At 36.4% G+C, this 22,716-nt stretch overlaps 2 protein-coding genes across 2 annotated transcripts; one reads left to right on the top strand and one right to left on the bottom strand.

The window, feature by feature from the left end:
* The first annotated feature begins 981 nt into the window (after positions 1-981).
* On the top strand, positions 982-11,235 carry LOC311079280 (polyadenylate-binding protein-interacting protein 2B-like). The gene is made up of 4 exons (XM_084108538.1): positions 982-1,200; positions 8,713-8,873; positions 9,151-9,321; positions 10,567-11,235. The coding sequence occupies exons 1-4, from the start codon at positions 1,194-1,196 to the stop codon at positions 10,621-10,623; spliced, it is 396 nt and encodes a 131-aa protein (XP_083964664.1). The 5' UTR covers positions 982-1,193; the 3' UTR covers positions 10,624-11,235.
* Positions 11,236-15,267: 4,032 nt separating this feature from the next.
* On the bottom strand, positions 15,268-21,590 carry nagk (N-acetylglucosamine kinase). Its single transcript, XM_084108537.1, has 10 exons — positions 21,520-21,590; positions 21,232-21,316; positions 21,046-21,144; positions 20,820-20,961; positions 20,611-20,721; positions 18,775-18,887; positions 18,592-18,679; positions 18,414-18,511; positions 18,243-18,321; positions 15,268-15,763 (listed from the first exon to the last, which is right to left on the bottom strand). Exons 1-10 carry the CDS (start codon positions 21,546-21,548, stop codon positions 15,573-15,575), a joined length of 1,035 nt encoding a protein of 344 aa, XP_083964663.1. The 5' UTR covers positions 21,549-21,590; the 3' UTR covers positions 15,268-15,572.
* Positions 21,591-22,716: the final 1,126 nt, after the last annotated feature.

The following is a 22,716-nucleotide window of genomic DNA, read 5'->3' on the forward strand; positions in this document are numbered from 1 at the left end:
AGACAGTCATTAAACATTACATCAGATAGAAATATGGGGCAGCATGAACCATATTATAAAGAATTGTTGTGTTATATTACTCGGTTTTATGGGAATTTGAATGCATATAATATGACTATCCTATGACAGGGAACTGCCATATCTTCCTTGTTAAGATCATATCACATTTTTGAAAAACTTAACACTTTTTTTTTTTTTGCATGCACAAACATTGTTTTCCTGCACCAACTCGTTTCTTTTTAAACAATCAAATATGTTACTATATTCCAGAAAATAGTCGTGCTCTTTTTTAAATAGACTGGAAAATGATCAAACGCTCAGTTGAATAAAATGATATAGGCCTAAGTAGATTCATGTGTATTTTATTTTTGTGTTTCTGAGAGAAACAGGGAGGATGCATGTTAAGTTAAATTAATCTTCTTTTGATTAAAATCTTTTCAATTCACTATGTTCACAAAACGATTATTTCATGATTCACATTAAGCCGACAACTGGAGAGTTATTGTTTAAGATTTGATATGACAGTTTGATCAACAAAGAGTTGGTCTAGTAAACAACCTATTATTTTATTAAATCGTGCAAAACATTTATCCTAATGAATGTTGTCAGAAGTCACGTTATGACGTAATTACGTAAGGACGTGCAATAAAAACTGAACTGTCTTTTTAAAACTAGTTATTTGAAATAATCCACTCGAAAGAACCGATTCGCTTATTCTGGCTTAGGCATGTTAAGCCATTACATGCTGTCATTACTTTGGCATGCTCATGCCTTACTGTTTTTGCGTAATTTTATCACATTCATTCACACATTCTTCTGAAAAGCAGTTTTACAGAATAAAGTTCGTAAACAATCAGCGGTGTTTGTTTTTTATTTAATAATAATATTTATTTTCGCTGTGTTCAACATTCGTGTATAAATATGGCAAATTATCAAACGATCAGATAAAATAACCGCATTTTTATTCAAGTTGTTGTGTTTGAGAGAGACACAAACACAGAGGGAGGCGGGTTGATGCATGTTTGTTTAAGCAGGAACCACATGACCGTCTTGCTCGTAATGTGTTGTGTTTCTCTAATGGCAGTCAGCCATCTCATCTCAGCTCACCTACCTTGCAAATTAAGAATTAATCATTCCGTACAGTGTTAACTCAAGGTTTCCAAGAGATCTGACGGACATTACAAGCGTCAGCGATGCCAGGTACGATATTTGTACGGTTTTCGTAGCTTTCTGTAGCTTGCACTGTGTTCCTCTTGGGGTGTGTGTGTGTCTTTGCGCGTCTCGACCTGACTTCACAGCGTCTGTCTGTCTCTGTCATTGACTGGACACTGTCTTAATGTCTAAAAAGCAGTTCCGACAGCAAACATGGCCGTGCAAACTGAGTATTGTTTGATTGTACGTCATTTTGGAGAGCTTTACTTGTGCACGTTTAACACTGCGTTATTTGCAACTCGTATTTGTTACGAAGTTCTTCTAGATAAACGGGTAACTCGCACGTCATTCCAAGGGATGTTGAGGCCCACCTTGGCTGTCACTGCATTTCTCAACACGACCGTCAGTTTATGCTAACGTTAGTTTACTCCCATTGCTGCTGTGAGCCATATCCTATTCAGAAATGCCATGGGGGGGGGTAGGCTATATTAGTGTTGTTGAGAGCTTGTTTGTCCTCTAAATAAGTTATTCTGCCTTTCTCGGTGTAATACTGTAACAGTGGATTACATAATTGGCTTTGAGAGTGTTTATAAAGCTCGTGCAGGGAACGGTGTAACGGATAATCAGTTTGTGTGGTTGTGTTTCGGCGCGTTCGTGTTTAAACTCATTTATATATATATTTTTTTTTTCCCCCAAAGATTTAATGAGTTTGTTTACTATTGTCTGTTTATTCGCCTGTGGCCAAATATCAGAGTGCTTGCTAGTTTGGGTTGTTCAAGTAAAGGTTATCTGTGTGTTGTTCAGGCTGTTTAGAGATTTCTGACACTGGTGTCTGTATAAACACACATGCAGAGGCGTGTTGTTGCATAAGCTCCAAGTTTTCTGCAGTCTGTCACACATGCTACACATCACTTTGTGTTTGAAGAAAATGTAACTTGTATAACCACTGCTATTATTAGCTTCTTAAATCGACCCAGTTATCCTGACTTAGCTGCTTGTCTTGTAGGGGCGAAAGAGGAATCCTGAATCTGTGACTGTGATTAATGGATGCTTTGACAAGTGAGCTGATAAACATAGTCTCTGAACTTGACCAAGGAGTTATTTTGTTGACCTTATATCGCTGTATATTGTATTGGGACCATAAAAAGCCATAAAACAGTCTGTAGTAGAATGTTGTAGACTAGTTTTGTAAACTTATGTTTACGACAATGGACTATGATACATCGATGCTTGTGATTTGGCCTTGTCCTATATTTTAAAATGAGGGCAGACAGATTCAAAAGAGAGTACAAACAATTTTTTTAACATAAGCTTTACAGCTTAACTGACTGAGTGTTAAGAAAAAGGGGTCTAGTTTGTCAATATTATAAATGCTGTCTGTGTCTGCATTACATTTGCTGGCCTAATTAACATCTGTGTGTGCGCGTGTATGAATATATGGCACTGTGAGGAAGATGCTACCTATACATTTGGGAGTTTTTGTTTTGTTTTCTTTGCTACATTCACATTGTCAGTGTTTGGGATTGACAACTGCATTTACTTACAAGTGTGAGTCTCAAAACAAACTGTTTACACAGCAGCTTACAATAGCTGCTCGAGTACTGTCTGTATTTAAAGGGGTCGGTCATCGGATACCCATTTTCCACAAGTTGGTATGATTCTTTAGGGTGTTCAAGTAAAGTTTGTAATATACTTTGGTTTAAAATTCCTCAATGGTTATGTAAAACAACACCCTTTTTACCTCCTCAAAAACAGCTTTGTTCTCAGCGACCTGTTTCGGTGCATGTCTCTTTAAATGATAATGAGCAGGGCAATTCCACGCAAAACTGTCACATCCATAACGCCAACACAATGCCATTGTATTTAGTTGGCGTTATGGATGTGACAGTTTTGCGCGGAATTGCCCAGCAACTGCTCACCCCACCCCTCTCTTCCATGGGGGGTGTTGAATGGCTGAGGGCAGAAATATGCTAATACAGGACAGTCTGTCAGTGGTCGTGGGCGGAGCATGAGCATTATGATATCATAGTGCTCAGAAAATCAGTGATCAAAGATGGCGATGTCCATAAAAATGAAAAGTCTTATTATGTTTGACAGTTCGTGTTCAGTTGAGGTGTGAGTTCATCTGTCAAATCTTCATTAACAGACAACAGCTTTTTTTATATATATACCACAAAACTAACAGAAGCAAGATCCAGAAGAGAGTGACTTGATCTAAAACCTTTAGCCTAAATGAAACGGTTCATATGGCTCCAAAATCACACATAAAAACCCGCTACACTCTGTACACGCTCATGTGCAGTGTCTCTCTTGCACTGTATGACATGAAAGACAGCTAGCTCACACGGCACAGGGTTTGCATAAAATGCATTTGTGAGTCCTGAAAATGTACAGGTGCGAGTTCAGTTGTAGAATGCAGTTTTCAGTTCAGTAAATAACCAAGCTGTGTGAATGCAACCATATTAAGGATTCAAATACTGGGCTGACAACCATATTCTGCTGCTTTGTGAGCTGTCTCTGCTGGCTTAGACACACTCACTAGGGGTTTGTAAAGGTGCTTTTGGAGGAATGGTTCGTTTCCACAATGTAGCATCCTAACACAGATCATCATAATGGATTGATTTTGAATGCTGTACATCTATCTATATCTATTATTATCCTCCTAAATAGCACTCCACAAGAGAAACTTCACTTACAATTGATTTCAATAGAGTTTGATGAAGGCAAGGCACTGGCACAAAACGTAAAATACATAATACACACACATACTAGGTAAAATAAGTCAATTAGATTGAACTATAATTTTTTATTATGACATTATTATTATTATTATTATTAACTTGTGGGGTTGATCCAAGTTTTGGGAAATTAAACTGATATTTGCTTTAGAAAAAAAGTTAAAGTTATTGGAGTACTCAGCATATCATAAAATATTTAAAATTGCAATAATATTGTATCGTGAGGCCTCTGGCTATTCCCACCCCTAATATGTATGTAATGCATTGAAACAGTTTGTTCGTACAAACATGTTTACTTGTGTGTAAAAACATGTAATATTGAATTAATACAGTTAAAAACCCAAACCAACACATTCTTACATGTGAAAAGGTTATCCCATTTCTTTGGGAATTTAAATCTCGGTGGTTTCACAACTAGAAGAAGCTTTGCAATGTTGCGGCGTCATTGATTCTGACGCGCTGACCGTTGCAAGATGGCGTGCGCTGACTTGTCTCGAGCAGTCGAATGTGGCATCTACGCATATATATCTATGGAGTAGACGTGGCTGTCTTGAAGAGGCGACAGATTGAGGCTGCAAAATTTTGATGGATTAACCCAAAAAGTGTATTATAACATAACATGGGCATTGCAGATTGTTTTGTCAGAACCCTTATATCAGTGAAGTCGTACTCCGTTTGCTTGTTTAAGTTGTGTGTCTCTGTTTGCTTTCACTTGTCAGGTGTGTTTAAAGCCCCCAGTCCTTCATCTTAGTAGCTCATCCTCTCATGTCATCGCTCACAGATGAGCTTATTTCCTCCAGTGATGTCACTGCTATTATTAAGCCTTAAGTCTCTGATCTCTCATACACCAACGTAACACACATTAGACAGACAGCCACACATGTTCTGTTAGTCTGTGGTTCTGCTACCTTCCTACGAACTGAATACTGCACAGTACGACATATTGCCTACTGTCTATTCTTAAATATAGGCATTGTCACAATAAATCAAACAGCATTCTGTACACCTCACTATTAGTCACATGACTTAATGTATGCTTAATTCAGCAAGACACAACCACTTTTTAATCAAATGATGAGTCAAGAAAGAAATGTAAAAAAAAAAAAATCATGGCCTTTTTTTATTAATACACTGCCTATGGAGGCAGCATTCAGCTTCAGGTTTCAGTCAATGCTTGTAAGCAGGTGAAACCTTTTTTTTTTTTTTTTTTACCTGCTTTTTCTTGCTGTGCTGCAACAGGTTAGACCAGGGGTGTCTAATCCTGCTCCTGCCTCACTGTCCAACTCGCCTCAAAACACCTGCCTGGAAGTTTCTATGCCTAGAAGAACTTGATGGCGCTCGCTGGTTCAGGCGTGTTTAACTGAAGTTGGCGCTAGAGTTGCAAAATTCCAGGAATTTTCAAGGCTGGAAACATTCCACGGGGAATTAATGCGAATAACCTGTGAATTTGCAGAATTGCAGGTTAGCCTATAGTATAACAGGGAACTTAAATGTAGTTGACAAAAAATCTTCCAGATTTAATGCAATTTCAGTTGAATTTCCACCCTGCACATTCCTCAGTCACGGGCCACACCCCCTGCATGCACTGTGCATTCCTCCATAACATGCACATTTGATCAAAATACAGAAAAAACTGTAATATTGTCAAATATTCTTACAATTTAAAATATTGGTTTTCTATTTTAATATACTTTAAAATATCATTTATTTCTGTTATGCAAAGCTGAATATTTCATCAGCCATTACTACAGCCTTCAGTGTCACATGATCCTTCAGAAATCATTCTAATATGCTGATTTATTATCAATGTTGGAAACGGTTATGCTGCTTATTTTTTATTTATTTTTATAACCTGTGATACTTTTTCAGGATGATGGGTCACACTTTAGTTTAGGGTAAAATTCTCACTATTAATTAACTATTAAATACGACTTTTGCCTCAAACTCCTAATTACTACTTATTAATAGTTTTATTAATAGCTTATTAAACATTTCTTGCTTCTAACAAAAGACAGAACAATGCCTAAAAGCTGTTGTGTGACAGGGTGTAGCAAACAAGCTAAAAAACCCAAAACTAAGTTTTTATAAGCTACTGAACCATAAAAGCCAGCCTTTAAGGAGACAAAAGTGGATACAGGCAATAAGACGTGAAGCATCAGCTGGAAGAATGGGTACATTTAATCAAATAGTTCATATTTAGTAGTAAATATCAAAGTGGACAAATACCAACAGCTTGTTAACACACATAGCTAATATTAGCCTTCTAATAGCTAACTTGTCCCATCATTTTAGTAATCTAAATGCTAAAAAAAAAAAAAAAAAATCTTTCCTTTTCCTTTAATCCTCCCTTATCGGGCTTATGCTACTCTGAACAATGTCTGAACTTCGTATTTTGAGCACTTCTTGCGTTGTTTTTGCCTCTTCACGATGACTCGCTTAATTTAGTCCTAATTTGTAAGTCGCTTTGGACAAAAGCGTCTGCTAAATGACTAAATGTAAATGTAATCTACTGCACCCCTGCTTCCCTCTAACTTTCATAAAGCTGAGGCTATGTGCTTTGACTATTATTACATACGATGAAGTGATCTAAGCTATTGATCTTTGTTAGGTAGGTGAAATGATGCTGTTACCTGGTGATTCAATCAAAGAGTTGTAGATTTCAGGGTATTTCACGTTGGGCCATTCAGTTTGATCATTTCTCCAACAAAAGGAAGGCAAGGAAAAGGGGCCAATACAATTTAGTTTCTCAATATATATCCTCCTCTCAGGTTCACATAGTGTGGTGAAATAATCCTTTGACATGATTAAAAATAATGAATGTTTTTTATTTTTTGCATATCCTGTCGCCGATTACGTTCCCCATCAGTGTAGTTCTCAGAGTAATATGACATGTTGCGCTCTGTCTCAATTGCCTGTATCCACTTTTGTGTCCTTAAACGCTCGTTTTCTTTTTCTTTTATAAGTCGACAGCTTATAAAAACTTAGTTCTGTTTTTTTTTAGCTTGTTTGCTGTACACCCTGTCAGAAATGACAAGGAGGAAACTTCCAGCAATTCAAAGTCAATGGAGAGGGTTGGATTGTTGGATGTTTATATGTGAGCCCGCTTATCTAAACCAGGTTTGAGATATGGTTGTCAACTAAACCTACTCTGAAACTCAGAGTTTGTTCAGCTAGCTTCATGCCCACACATTTTAAAGGCTGTGTGATATAAAAGTGTTGTTAAGATTCTTCAGCCATTTTATTATGTATCAGGTTCATTGTTCCCTCTAGTGTTTACAGCAGGCATTACTGTTGACGCCCGCAGCTGAGAAGAAACGTGCATATGTTTTGAGTTACTTAGGTGTTTCTTAGGTGTGCAGATTTTTTAAAGCATTGTTCAGGGTTTAAGACGTGCAAGAATGCATAGTTTATTGCCAAAAAATCAGAAAAAGAAACACAACCAAATCGAAAAACTATCAGGATTTATTTGGGAATCTACATTACATATATTATTAGTGTGTGCTGTTTATTAATTTAGTTATTTTGATGTATAATTTTGTTTATGATCTTAACAGGCCAACATGGTGAGTGTTCAGCCATGTTGCATCATTATGGAATGTGATCCTGTCCATGTGTGGTTGTGTTTAAGTATTATGACAAGCCTTATGCAATAGTGTTTAGCATTGTACTAGCCTATATAAACAGCTACTCGCCTCATGCCTCCTTTCAGCAGCCCTGCACTTGCCCTACTCTTACTTTTAATTTAACAAATTATTGTAAAATATTTCTCTAATTCTTCATTGTTAAATTTGCCATTCAAATGTTTAGATGAATTAAAATACTTTTTATCCTGGAAGGACTGAATAAAAGGAGCAAAAGTGACAGTACAGACTACAAAAAAAATTCAAATAAACGCTGTTCTTTTTAACTTTTTATTGATAAAAAAAACTGAAACAAATCGTTTCACGCTTTCCACAAAAAATATTAAGCAGCACAAATATATAGAATAGAAATGTTTTTTGAGCACCAAATCAGCATTTTAGAATTATTTCATAGTAGAATGATGTGACACTGAAGCTGGGAGTAATGGCTGCTGAAAATTCAGCTTTGAATTTGAACATCACAGAATAATTTTAAATACATTTATTTTAAAATATTTTAAGATAGAAAAGTTATTTCAAATTGTATGTATATGTATCAAAGTAATAAATAAATATAAAGTAAATAAATTATATATATATATATATATATATATATATATATATATATATATATATATATATATATATATATATATACTTTGAACTGAACTGAACTGAACGCTAACACACACCTCAGTCATACTGAGCCATTATATATATATATATAATTATAATTTATTTTGGTTTTTTTTACTGTATTTTTGATCAAATGAATTCAAGCCTTGTTGAGCTTAAGATAATTAAAAAAAATATCTTACTGAACCCAAACCTTTGAATGGTAGTTTGTGTATTATTTAACAATACTGAATATGTATTTGGATGATATATATGTGTCGTCCACTTTGTCTGTGTATTCTTTTTGTGGTCGGTTCAAATAGTTTGCTCTCTTAGTACATGCCAGATTTTTGCTGTATTTTTGTATTTTACTTTGATGTTTGAACTTATTTGCAGAATGTTACATTCCAGGTGGCAGTTTCAGTTTGCTTTCTTGAAACAAAAAAAGTAGTATACATTTAAAATAGCTGCTCATCTTGTTTGACAAAACAAAAAATTATATATATTATTTATAATGTTATTGCTATCAAAATAAGACATGATTTTGGTGTTGGTGCATCCATAATATGTATGTTTATCTTTTTCAGAGCCAGCAGAAATGAACGGGCCTGACGTAGCAAAGATGTCGGGCAGTGGGGTTTCAGGGAGTGAGGGAAAGGATCCAGTAGCCAATGGGCATGCAGAGAATGAGTCCAACCCTTTTGCAGAGTACATGTGGATGGAGAACGAGGAGGAATACGATCGGCAGGTCTGTACACTTACAGCCCGTTAAAAACACACAAACTCAGCAGTTGATCAGGTTGGGTTTTTCAGTATGACTGAGGTGTGTGTTAGCGTTCAGTTCAGTTCAATTCAAAGTTTTACATTTTTAGGAGCATTTGGAATTCTGTGGCTCTTGAAATGCCAATTGTAAGGCTTTACACATTATCATTATCATTATTTTTATTATTATTATTATTATTATTATATTTGTTTAAATCAGCTTGGAAGTGAACTTTTACCTTGTCAATTTGTTTATATCTCAGGTAGAGGAGGAATTGCTTGAGCAAGAGTTTTTAGAGCGCTGTTTCCAAGAGATGTTGGATGAGGAGGATCAGGATTGGTTCATTCCTGAGAGAGACCTCCCATCAGTCGGACAGATTCAGCAACAGCTCAACGGGCTTTCTGTCAGCGACGGCAACGCAGAGGAAATCTTGGTAAGCTCACAGACATTCAGTGTATAAAATAGTCAAATAATCTTATAGGTATAGGCTAGTACACCCAAAATTGTCATTTACTCACCCTCACGTCATTTCTTGTTCTATGAAACACAAAGATATTTTGAAGACTGTTTCAACTCTTTTTTTATACAATGTAAGTCATAGAGTGCAGCAGTGGAGTTCCTGAAGTAAAAGGCCATTCATTTGATGAACTGATTTTGAATAAGTTATATACCAACCTACTGTAAGCCACAAGGTTGTTATAATGATGGTAAATGGTTTTGTTAAGGCCATTGTATTTTTTTAAATGATTATATTTAACAGTGGAATTCCTGGTAAAAATAAATACATTACGGATGATTCTGCAAAGAAATCTCCATTAATCAAAGAATCACAAGCAGCAATTCATGCCCACTCCCATGAAGCACTTCAAATGATAATGTAGTCAGTCTTCCGAGTCCATGTGCTGGATTTTTGTAAATGCATAATTTGCTATAGGCTTGATAAATTAAATTATCTCTCTGTGTGTGTGTGTACCAGTCAAAAGTTTGGACACATTAAGGTTTTTAATGTTTTTGAAAGTAGTCTCTTTATCTCACCAAGGCTGCATTGATTTGTAAAAAAAAAAAAAAAAAAAAAAATACAGTAAAAAAAACAGTAATACTGTGAAATATTATTACAATTTAAATTGACTGGTGTCTGTTGTAATATATTTTAAAATGTAATATATTCATGTGATGGCAAAGCTGAATTTTCAGAAGCCATTACTCCAGTCTTCAGTGTCACATGATCCTTCAGAAATCACTCTAAGATTATTTCATATTATTATCAATGTTGAAAACAGTTTTGTGTGTGTGCTTCATTGGATTGTAGTCCTTCCCTCATTAAAGCCGTAAAGTACAGTCTTGTATCTTTTGTGTTGCTTCAAGTCAAAGTTTGTAATTTTGTGATTCACCAAGTAGCTGGCTGGTTTGGTTCACTGTTTATAACAAAGACTTTTTTCTTTTTTTTTTAAATGATCCCTATGGGAGAAATGAATGTGAAAAATATTTCCGATACCAAGCCGCTGAAAAAAGTGGTCTGGAACTGTTGCACTCTATTGGAGTCCAAAACAACACTGGAAACCATTGACTTTCATTGAATGGACAAAAAATATCTTTTACGTTCCACAGTAAATAATAATTAAAAATAAAACACTAATTTATCAGATATATTGCAATTGATTATTCTCTTTGTCCCCAGCGAAAGAGCATCTTAAACCCTGAAGCCAAGGAGTTTGTGCCTGGGGTGAAATACTAAGGATCATCGTTCCTCCTCTCTCATGCAAACATCGGATCATATACTCAAAGACTGTTGTGCCCATGTTTTTGGATGGTCACATAAATGCACTCTTCTACACATTTTCGAAGGGGCAGGAATACAAATTTATTTTTTGGGGGGGTGGGAGATGATTGTCTATAAGCTTTATATTTCTGTTATGTATAAACCAAGGGTATTAAGTTGAAACACGACCTCTAGGAGGTGCTGTAACTAGCTAATATCATACTCATTACCAGGCTGTTTTATGTTGTTCTTCCCTTGCCGAAAGGGCCGTTCTTGTCATTGTTTCACAGTTTGTGCCTGATCGGGTCTTTGCTTTCCCTCCCCTGTTTTTTTTGTTTTTTAATTGATATTTTGTCGCTGGAGGTTTTGATGCATCTGTTCAGATTCCTGAGTTTTAAGGGGTGTGGCTGTAAATTACTGAGGGTGTGGCTGGTGGTGGACGGAGCCCTTGATTGGATGCCGAGGAAAGGATGTTGGGGAGTTCACATGAATTCAACTTTTGATTTTGAATTTGAATCGTTACACGCAGGACTGAATTTCATTTAAAAAATGGAAGGAAAAAAGGCAAATAAAGAAGAAAAGTTCGTACTCAGTTGGATCATTTCTTGTGTCTGGATGTATCTTAAATCTACCAGTAAAATGTGTACTGAAACTTGGTATTAATTCTCACATTTAATGTAACATTACCATTAAATACTATCCATTTAACATATGCATCTGCATGAATCGATTAACATATGTGAATGGGAACTGATCTAATCTAATCAAGACTTCAGTAATCAGCAAGTCATGTAACATCATCCATTTATTAATTTCCAGATGGCTTGGAAACATCTAGTTTCTCATCAGCATAACTGTTTTTATTTTAACTGCTTTATGGAATGGATAATACATTCTAAGGTTCGTGAAAGTGATTTATTTTTATTTTTATGTAGTACATCTAACTAGTAGGCCTAGAACCAGCATGGCATTCATCACAAACTACTGAAATCCCTTTAACCCTACTTTATTTCTTTGATTTTATTCTTGTTTGGGTGAAATTCAAACTTTAAAATCCTGGGAATTATAAGACAGCAATTTACAGCTATAATGAATGGTACTGAGAAATTATTGTTAGCAGCATTATATATTACAGCAATTACAACATCTACACTTTGAACAAGTGTCAAGATGTATCTACCATCGATTTTATTTTACTGATGTATTACGTTTTTGGCATAGCAAAAAGAAATCTGATAAAACAATGTATGGAAATGCTGACGTAGTTGATCATGAAGGTCTAACATGATTTTAATTGGAAGTTATAGATGAACAATTTGATCAACAGAGAAGTTGTTCTCATAAATATCAGTTCAGGCCTAGTAACAGCACATCACTACATACTTGTAAGTGACCATGACCACTTGTGTGGCCTTGTACTGATAAAATAGTGCATTTGGCTATAATAATTTATAGTCAAATGATTCAAGAATGGTTTAAAATGGTGAACAATAGTTTTCATTCTTTCAGACAAACAAGGTCCCTAACCGTGAGATCGCCCTATTGATTATGTACACTGTTCAGATAACAGGTTACATTTTATTGGCCATGTGCGCTTGATGCCAGGCACCTTCATCAGCATAGATGTCTGCAAACTTGACGGGATCTCAGTGTGTGCAGTGAAGATGATATTGTTGGACAATAGCTGAACGAGGGCAAAAGGACACAGAAGACAGTGTGAAGATCATGTACGTAAACCATATTGAAAAGCTGTCAAGCTCAGGTTGTGTCCATGTACTGTCTGTGTGCTCTTACTCGTTTTCACTGCATTACCAAAGACATTAACATTTATTACTCTGTATATATTATGTCTAAATCCAGTTTATTGTTGTAGTTGTTATCGACCTCAAATATTTTTTTATATTTTTGGAAGTTCGCAGGAGACTGACGGCAGGATTTATAAAGCAGGGCTCTACGCTAACTTTTTTCCCAAGGAGTACATGTGCTCCTAAATGAAAAAAATTAGGAGCACACAAAGAAATATAGGAGCACAGTGTTGATTGAAAAAGTTGATTAAACTGCTCAATTCATATGGATTAGTTTTATGATCTTTTTATGAACGTTTTTCGAAGCATCAAAGTGGTAGTTGTGTAGGCTGTCAATGGAGGGAAAGAAATCTCTCAATTTCATCAAAAAGTTCTTCATTTGTGTTCCGAAGATGAGTGAAAGTCTTACGGGTTTGGAACGACATGATGGAGAGTAACGTTAATAAATTACAGAATTTTCTATTTTGGGTGAACTAACGTTACCCGTTTAATAATTATGCAATTATTATTTTAACCTACTTCAAAATATATAAAAAGAATGAACACTTCAATAAAGTATAAAGTGCTAAAAACAAAACAAATCCCTGCTTGCTTTTTCCCTTTGCAGTACTTGCAGTAGCCTATATTAAGTTACATCAAAAATGAGTTTTTGTCGTCTTCCTGTCCTCAGTGTCGACTGTTTTGGTCGTAACTTCAGTTTATGCATTTGGTCTTTTGGTGGGACATAATTAAAATAAAATGTGGTGGGTTGCTAATAAAATTGATACTCATTTGCAAGTAGGCCTATTGATAGTGTGCGGGAGTTCATTATTTTGTTTTTTTTTCACTTGGTCTTTTGAGATGATGACTATAGGCTTCATACTGTGTTGCGTATCTAGCTCACTAAGTGTTTACTTTACTTTTTTTATGGTGTAGCGCCTGTTTACACCTGGTCACTGCATACGTTTTTACTGATCAAAACGATTCCATTTACACCTAGTCACATTGTGTGTTTTCGCAAAACTAAATCGGATCTATTCCCGCGTTATATGCAGATTTAATGTAGGCCTAGTTCACGTAACCAAAAGCAACAGATATGACCAGCATTTTATTGATCATCATAAGCTCATTTCAAAATCAGCGATAGGAGAGAGCGACAGCAGCACTGGTAACCGTTAGCCTAATATCATTTCGTTTCTTTACTATGAATATGATTGTGTGATGAGCGTACGACTTACTTTCACTTTAATTCGCGGCAGTTTGCGCGTTAGCTTGATGAATGGATCGCTCATCTGTCGCGATGCGTGTTGCAGTAGCGTCATCATATCTGGCTATAACATGACATATAGCCAATAACACGCTCTCACACGTTTATTTTTAGCACTGTTGGGAGGACTCTCTCACTTAAAATCCAGCAGTTCCCGCACATTCCCACAGTATTTCAGTGATTGGCTCATTGGTTGCGAATCGTCGCTCTCATTTGAATAAAGTTAAGCGCGTCATCAAATGTTCACATCACGCAGTTGCGACCCCGTCCTCTTGCTTGCTTTCCATGTGAAATCAGTGGATCAGCTTCATCGCGCTGTTGTCTTCAGTGTATTGAGAACAGCCCGTCACTCGCGCACTGTGCTCGCAAATTATTTTTCAAGTTCGCACATAACTATTTTTAGGCGCAAATGCGAGTGAATTACTCGCACTGTAGAGCCCTGTAAAGGCTACAAAGCAAAATGCAAACGCCTGATCAGCACCAAAAATAGAAAGGCCAGATTAGTTTGCAAAAAAGAAAAAGAACATTTTGTTTCTATTGTCCTTAAAAAAGCTCAATCTTTTGTCTTATCAATGCAAAGTACTGTGTACCATCATGCCAATCCACACTGTCAATGTGAGACCAGATTCTAATCTAACACAAAATACTGACAAAAACTATGATACCAAAATAACACTGTTGCTGAAACATTATGTACCCATGATCTTACAGCACTTGTTCTGTTTCATAACCACTAATGAATGCTGAATGGTTTACTGATGTGTAAATCATGGATGTTTTGATCCGGTTTTCAACATTCATTGCTTAAGTTCTTAGAAGACCAGCTTGCCTAAAATACCGCACGTCTCCAAATAAGTCTTGTGACGATCAGCACGATCTTAGTGTTGGTACATCCTGTAACAAGGACAAATAGAGGCGGGTCTTTTACATCTGACTGTATGGTCACACACAGGATGTGGTGATGAGGAGGAGAAGAGGAGGGGATGTTTGGGGTTAGGAACTGATGCTGACAGTCATTTGTCTCTGAACATTACATTTACATCACATCTTTTTGGCCTAAACATAACTTGAATTTGAATATCTTAATCGGGTACTCCAGCAGCTGTGGGTAAAGCTCCAGAACCGAGACTAAACTATTTTTGTTGAGCAAGCATTTTTGCAATCATCAGTGGAGGAAGGTCTTAGACTATTCCCTAGTGTTGGGTCCGAGTCCACACTGTCAAGTCCAAGTCCTTAACCACTTGAGTTTGAGTGAGAGACATTTAATAATGTCTTGTTATTTTCATTACATGTTGTTATTTTTTCCAAAATATCAGAGTCTGTGTCAAGTTTGACACCCGAGTGCGTCCGAGTTCATTCATAACTGCACTTGAGTCCATGTCTGAGTCCAAGAACCCCAACTCTACTATTCCTTGCAAATAATATATATATTTTTTTACTTCAGCCAAGAAACACGTCATTGCTACACTAAATATTTACATATTTAGAGTTTATATTTAAATAAAAATGATAAAGTTTTATTTTCAAATGATCTATAGCAAAACTAAAGTTTTTAATGATAATAAAAAATTGCTTTTGCAAATGTTTATTAACAAAATTATCTTTATTTATTTATTTTTTAGCTTATTTACCAAAATGTTACCAAAGATTATAGTGTTAGAAATGTTCAGAAATGTAAATGTGCATTTAAGAGGATGCATTCAAAATGTTAGTTGATTGATAAGATATGGATGATTTAGAAACAGCACCACCAAGAGGAAAGTCTGGAAACATTTCTATATCAGTTTGATATATCAAAAACAGGAAGTTCTCATTTCAGATCATCAACATAAGACTGTAGAGGCATCTGTACTCTCAGGTCTGTCTGTTCTCGATCACTGATTGAAGGTGTGGCTGAAAAACACATTGGCGTTGGCAGAGTAGTCCAGCGTGAGGGTGGCTCCTGCATTCTGTGCCCCCATTTTAGCGCCACCCAGAGCGGACGACTGACGTAAAGTGAGCAGGCTGTACTTACGGAAGTGACTGAAACCTTGAGCCTGAGCCTGTGAGAGGACTTGAGTGAAACCTGCAGCACAAAAACGCCACATCCACAACACAATGTTTAGTTATTGTGAAATAGGGCTGGGCGATTAAACTCATTTTATTTAGATTATTGTGCTGCATTCTCTTTTTCGGTTTTAAACTTTGTCTTGTGTTATAATATCAGCACAGCCTTTCCCTAGCTTCTGCACTTCCATAAATGTGTAGTAGTTTGCAGTAGGTATTGGAAGTACACTGCAACATAATTGCATTTGATTTATTTGTATTAATTGTTTTTATATTATTTATATGATATATATACATTTATTACATTTATTACTTTTTTTTAGTTTTTTATTTAAATTATATTCAAAGTATGCATGATGTTTACATGAAGTCAATTAGTAACTGTTACATAATCCTGATCTCAATATTGACAAAAATAAATGTGATTATGATTTTTTGCCGTAATCATACAGCCCTAATATGACTGTGGTCTTAACAAGTCTGTCTTTTATCGTCCTGAGTAATGCACAAGTTTTAAAACAACAGTAATTTAGCAGCAAACAGTTGTGCTAGTTACAAGAAAAGCAAGCTTGTGTAGGTGACATTTCTTCTCAAACTGATTTTATTTAAAATGTTGTTGGGGAAAGTTGCTTTTAAAAGTAATGCATTCAAATTTTGTGTTATTAAAAATTATAATTCTGTTAGTTTACTTTTTATGGAAAATACTGTTGCATTGTTTGCGTTACTTTTATGTTTACTTTTTCTCATCTAGGGTCCGTTCTTCGTACATGGATTACTCAATTATCTGGATTTCATTGTTGACGATTTGACAAGATCCAGGATTGTTAGGTTCTTCCAAGCTCATCCCTTTGCATTTTTTCCCATTATTATTAAAAAAAAAGAAGTAATATTTTAAATAACATTTTCAAACGGTATACATTTCAAAGTCATCCATCCTTTCTACTGTACATTAAAATGTTTTGATTCCTGATCAAACCTTGAAGCACTGTAAAATGTGTGGAGCTTTCTCCACTATTTATACAGGCAAAACACCTTCAGTGTTGAATATAATATTAAAAATCATACTGGTTAAAGGAATGGTTCGGAGTAATTTCAACCTAGGGTCCTTTGCACCATGACCCCCCCAGAAGCCTTTTTTCCCTTGGTCGAACATTATTAAAGTTAGAGCTTATTTAGAGAAATCAGCCGAATGGCTTAGTGCAGGCGCTAATGGGTCCAAGGATGTATCTCGTAAATTACCCCACTAATAATGCCTGGAATGGTACCAAACTTCTACAGTAGACCAAATAGGTTCTGTACTCATAAAGCGAGGCATTGGAAAGTTTGTAAGTACATCAGGAGTTTATTTAAATAACACTTGCCTGACGGCTTATGCTACCATGCAACTTAGCTTATGCAACTTAGTGTTAAATCAGGGCTATGCAGTTTTGGCAATTTCTTCGCTGTTCGCTTTTTGCTCGCGGGTCTCTCTATAGAGCTCCCCCTACAGCTTCGGAATAGATTTTTGACAACACTGTTGTCAAAACTCGTTGGCGACTCGTCCTCCTCCCATCTTCTCCCTCCTGTCATGTGCATTTGTTTTCAAAGAAGCCGGCGAACGCACGGAGCCATGTCCACTGAGGTATGTATGATACACAGAAGGCTAGCATATAGATGTTTATATAGTGTATGTGTGCAGTGCCGTAAGGGAATTCATTACATCGCGAGACCTGATATCACGCGATACTTGGTCCGCCGGCCCAAAGTTGCAAGGGTGGTTTTTCTGCTCAAAGGAGCTACGGGGGTGCGAGAAGACCACCATTCAACCCGAAAACAGTCATATAACCATTCCAATGACTCCGAAGCTGTTCAGTTAAGGTAAAAAAAACCTGCATAGTTCACCTTTAACTAATAATTGTTGCAAACTGGTACTACCAACAAAATATTAGTGCATTCCTGGAACTGGGCGTCGTTACACTACATCCTTATGCATCGCTTTCTGCCAGAACTTTTACATGCTTTTCCCAAATCTCGGAAGTGACCTCGACGTCCGGGTTAGCATGAGCCGTCAGGCAAGTGTTATTTAAATAAACTCCTGATGTACTTACAAACTTTCCAATGCCTCGTTTTATGAGTACAGAACCTATTTGTACTACTGTATTAGTTTGGTACCATTCCGGGCATTATTAGTGGGGTAATTTACGAGATACATCCTTGGTTCCATTAGCGCCTGCACTAAGCCATCCGGCTGATATCTCTAAATAAGCTCTAACTTTAATAATGTTCGACCAAGGGAAAAAAAAGCTTCTGGAGGGGTGTTTGGCTCGAGGTCATGGTGCAAAGGACTCTAGGTTGATTTTACCCCGAACCATCCCTTTAAAGGCCATAAAAAAGAAATTACCAGCCACAATTTCTGTATCACTACATAATTTCTACATGACTATTTTGAACATTCTCAGATGTGAGTTTAATTATGTGTCTGCAGAGAAGCTGAAAAGCTCTATGAATACATTACGCACCTGATTTCATCAGTTCCCAGCTGCACCACACAGACCCGACACACAGAACAGGCAAGCCAAGCTCACCAGAAAACAGATCCTGAATGAGAGACCACAGTGACAAATGATAAGATAAATAAACTGAGTGAGAATGGCTGTATTACCGTGGGTGATTTTTTTTGTTTTGTTTACCTGGTGTACTTTGGGCAGGACAGCTACAATGTGTTGCGCAAGGGCTTTTCCAGATTCCGTGAACACATGTTGGCACAAAGCATCACCAGCCCTGCCACCTGATGCACACACAAACACAAAGAGTCATAACGTGTGGCGTAATGCACACACGACCTCAATGCATACATCAGTAACATACCTTCAGCTAGTTTCCTACAGAACCCTGCGAAGTGTGACTTCTGAAAGTTTCTGTACAAATGAGGAAGCATTCCCATCAAATCCGACACCTGGAGATGAACATGACAAGGAAACACCATCTATTGACACTATTCAAGTATCAATTTAAGCAGAAGATGAAATTAAATGAACAACAAGTCCTAACCTGGAAATATTCTTCCATGGCCTTCTTAACATAGGTGATATCATGAGGGGATGTGACAAGGTTATCTCTGGCATCAAACACCATTTTAACAGCCAAGTGAGAAATCCAGTATGCTATAGAAAGATAAGGACAGAGAAAAAGAAAATGCGTATGCCGTTAACATTTGGTAATAACATCCATCTCGGGTGATCAGATCAGAAAGGGCCGACACAGATTGACGTTTGGACCTAGTAAGTTTGACATCGGACAGAATTAAGTCTTTATGAAGTCATGTGAATGTACATTAAATGTCTGGTGTCAGTTTTATTTAAATTTTTTTAGAGAAATTAATACTTCTTACTCAGCAAGGACACATTAATTTTATTAAAAGTAATATATATATATATATATATATATATATATATATATATATTTAAATGCTGAACTTTCTATTCTTAAAAGAATCCTGGAAAAAATGTATCATGGTTTCCACAAAAATATTAAGCAGCACAATTGTTTTCAACATTCTTGAGCACCAGATCAGCATATTAGAATGATTTCTGAAGGATCATGTGACACTTAAGACTGGAGTAATTGCTGCTGAAAATTCAGCTTTGCCATCACAGGAATAAATAAGATTTTAATTATTACAGTTTTTCAAGGTTGGGGAGAAGCTAACTACAAGTAGCGATGCTACTAACCTAACTACATTTTTCAGTAGCTTGATAGTAGCTCAGTTGCTTTTAAAACAGTGTAGCTTTTCCAGTAGCTAACTACTTTTTACGCCAAGTATCAGTGTAGCGTGACCAAAAGCTACGTTAAGTTGTATCAATTAAATTGTAACATGCAATGTATTGAAGCAGCACAGCGTCATCTTCTTTTTAGATGACAAACTAAAATTATGCATTATATTTTAGCATCTTGTATCATTTATATCACGCATCTTGTAGCTTTACAGTTCACTGAGAAGAGATCATCTGATGATTATTTAAAGGATATACAGAAGTGGGTTGATATTTCACATGAATCAGCTAGTAAAGGTTACACTTTTGTATGTAATTTCTGCAAACCAAAGGTTAAAACACTGCCTGTGTTAAAGACTTCAAGCACATACAGATGAATAATGGCCTTTTTTAAATGGATTTATTATACCGCTTTATTGCACTCTATATAAAATGTCTATTTCTGACTTGATTACAATAATGGCCCGCCACAGTTGTGTAATGAACCTAAAAGATCACTAACATTGTGTTTTGCGCATTGCTTTGGCAAAGCATCTGTCAATCGAACAGAAAACAAAATCACACACTTAGTGCGCTTATCACACGGCAAAGGCTGTGATCTAATTAAATAGGTTTCAGAGTGAAGCACACTGTGTTGAACTTTTGAACAGTAGTGTATACGGATTACTTTTTCCTAGTTTGACAAATGATCAAGTCTAACCAAGCTGGCAAACCCTTGTTTTAGTACAACGATTACCCATTACGTGAGTAGGTAATGCTTAACTATTGCACAGGACGAATTTGTGTCTCTGAGCTTATTTACACTACTATCCTAAAAGGTGTGCACATTTACATTGTGTGGACTGCAGGGCTCCCAAACTTCCATGGACAGCTATCTGATCAGTAAAAAGCATGAAGCAACCTGGTGTGTTCTAAATTTGGTTTAAGTGATCAGATGACAACACGTTTCAGGGACACACTGTATCCAAGCTGTCCACGTACGTTAAGTTCATTGAGGTGGATGTTAAAATCAGATTCATTTGTAAGATAAGATAACACCTTTCTAAGATAAGACTAGATGTTTGTGTGATATCAGTGCTGTAATGTAAATCAGTTTCTCTTTCCACATGGTTACCTGAGCCCTCGTCTCCCATCATGTGACCCCAGCCCCCACAGCCAACCTGTGTGCCATCTGGATTCACCAGCTTGCAATTCGAACCAGTGCCTGATATCACTACTATTCCTCCTATGACAAAACGACAGAGAGAAAGGGTTAGGAATGGGTGACGGTTGTGTCCTGAGATTCTTTACTCCTTCTGGTTGCAAATACACTGCATATAATACCATAGTCACTGGCAGTTGCCATAGCACCAATGGCATCAGTGGTAATGAAATAACTTTGACTCAGATTAGGGTATCTCTCCCTCATGTCGTCAATCAGCTTCTGGATAGCAGCCTTCTGCTCTCCGCCACTCAAAGACATGCCCTGTCAACACACAATGTAGACAACGTCAAAGCGACCCGATGAAGTGGAATGCGTTGAGGATGACTGACCGATGCATCACCTCACCAATGAACAAACTGGTGTGTCCGGGTCCAGCCCTGCCTTGATTTTAGCCCTCTGGACCATGTCGTGGATACCACTGATACATTTATCAACACCAACCAACTATAAAAGAACAGAAAATGAGGTAGACAGACTCAAGTACACAACAGGTGACTTCAGTCCATATTGAAGGATGTCCTCCCATCTCACCCAGTGGTTGGTACATGGTCCATCTGTCTCAGCTAGGATATGTCCCTCAGGAGAAACCAGCACTGCTTTAGAGTGTGTCCCACCACTGTCAAGAAAAGTCTCTCATTCATCATTACTCTGAAGCTACTGTCACTTTCACTTATTCATTCCCAAACGACTGGCAGGAAGAACACACTTAGAGCACAGTGTTGCTTTTTAATACAAGCGTTTGTATGTTAAAATGTCATTAAAATGGATTATATTCCTTTTCATAATCATGTTTTTTTATTATTATTATTATAAACTTACCCCTCCACTCCTCCGTACACTGCGCTCATCTCGCCCGCTTCCTCTTTAGTCACATGACCGCGTACAGTCACAGTCAGCTGCTTCAAACGACTTTCAGTGAATAACACACGGACTTTGACAGATAGCTATTTTTTATTACCTAAATCAACATAAAATCTCGATTCACACCCATTTTTTTATCATCTGTCTATATTTAAGTTAAGATAAGATCATATCGTTTTTCCGCATATTTTAGTTTTAGATTTTCTCCAGAATTATTTCAGTAAATGTTTGTTTGTAGTAAAACAATCATAAACATATTTAAACAATGAACATAAATTAAATATATATATTAAAAAAATATATGAATATAAATATTTATATAAAAAAAACATCCATGCATCACACACTCTGACCAATAGATGGCAGCATTATTGAATGAATGTTCCAAGCCTCACATGACAAACAGATGTACTATGAATTAATTATTTTTCTTTTATCCACATTTTTATTATTATTATTTACATTATTGAATTACAAATGCATTCTTCAAAATGTTGATGTATACAAGAAAATAGTAAAAAAATAAACAGAATATTATGAAACATTTTTGGTAGGCCAATTAAAATATTGCAAATGACATTTTAAGAGTGTTGAGCAGTGATTGTGTTATTCCCCACTGCATTTGTGATTCACTCTTTGCTGACCCACATGCCTCACTGACTAATGGAGAGAAAATACAATTTCATCATAAATGTGCACTTACTACCACAAGTTGATGACATGCACTTGTGTATTACAGTAATCTTTGAATCACAATACCAAATTTAGTATAGATGCTGAATGCTGATCCAGTTATCACAGGTTATAGATTTTTAGGCTTTTAATGTTTGCCATGAAAGTTGTAAAATACGCATCTATACCGTAACTTTAAATGAATAAAAATACCATTGCTGCATTGTTTGTAAACCATTGTTTGTAAATTTTGAACTCATTATTGCTTTTTCATCCCATTAAACCTGCTTCCATAACTTAATCATGGTGACATGAAACAATACAATTTGCACAAATATTTAATTTATAAGAGAAAACCAAATGTTAAATGTTTGCAACAAATCAGTTGATTTACAATATGAACACACATGTGTTAGCAAACCATAAGAGGCAGCCCAATGAAGGACATGGATCAAATGCTTAGACCAAACAGTGCATTCCTCT

The sequence above is a fragment of the Abramis brama genome (assembly GCF_963993115.1).
Source record: "Abramis brama genome assembly, chromosome: 3".
Lineage (NCBI taxonomy): Eukaryota > Metazoa > Chordata > Actinopteri > Cypriniformes > Leuciscidae > Abramis > Abramis brama.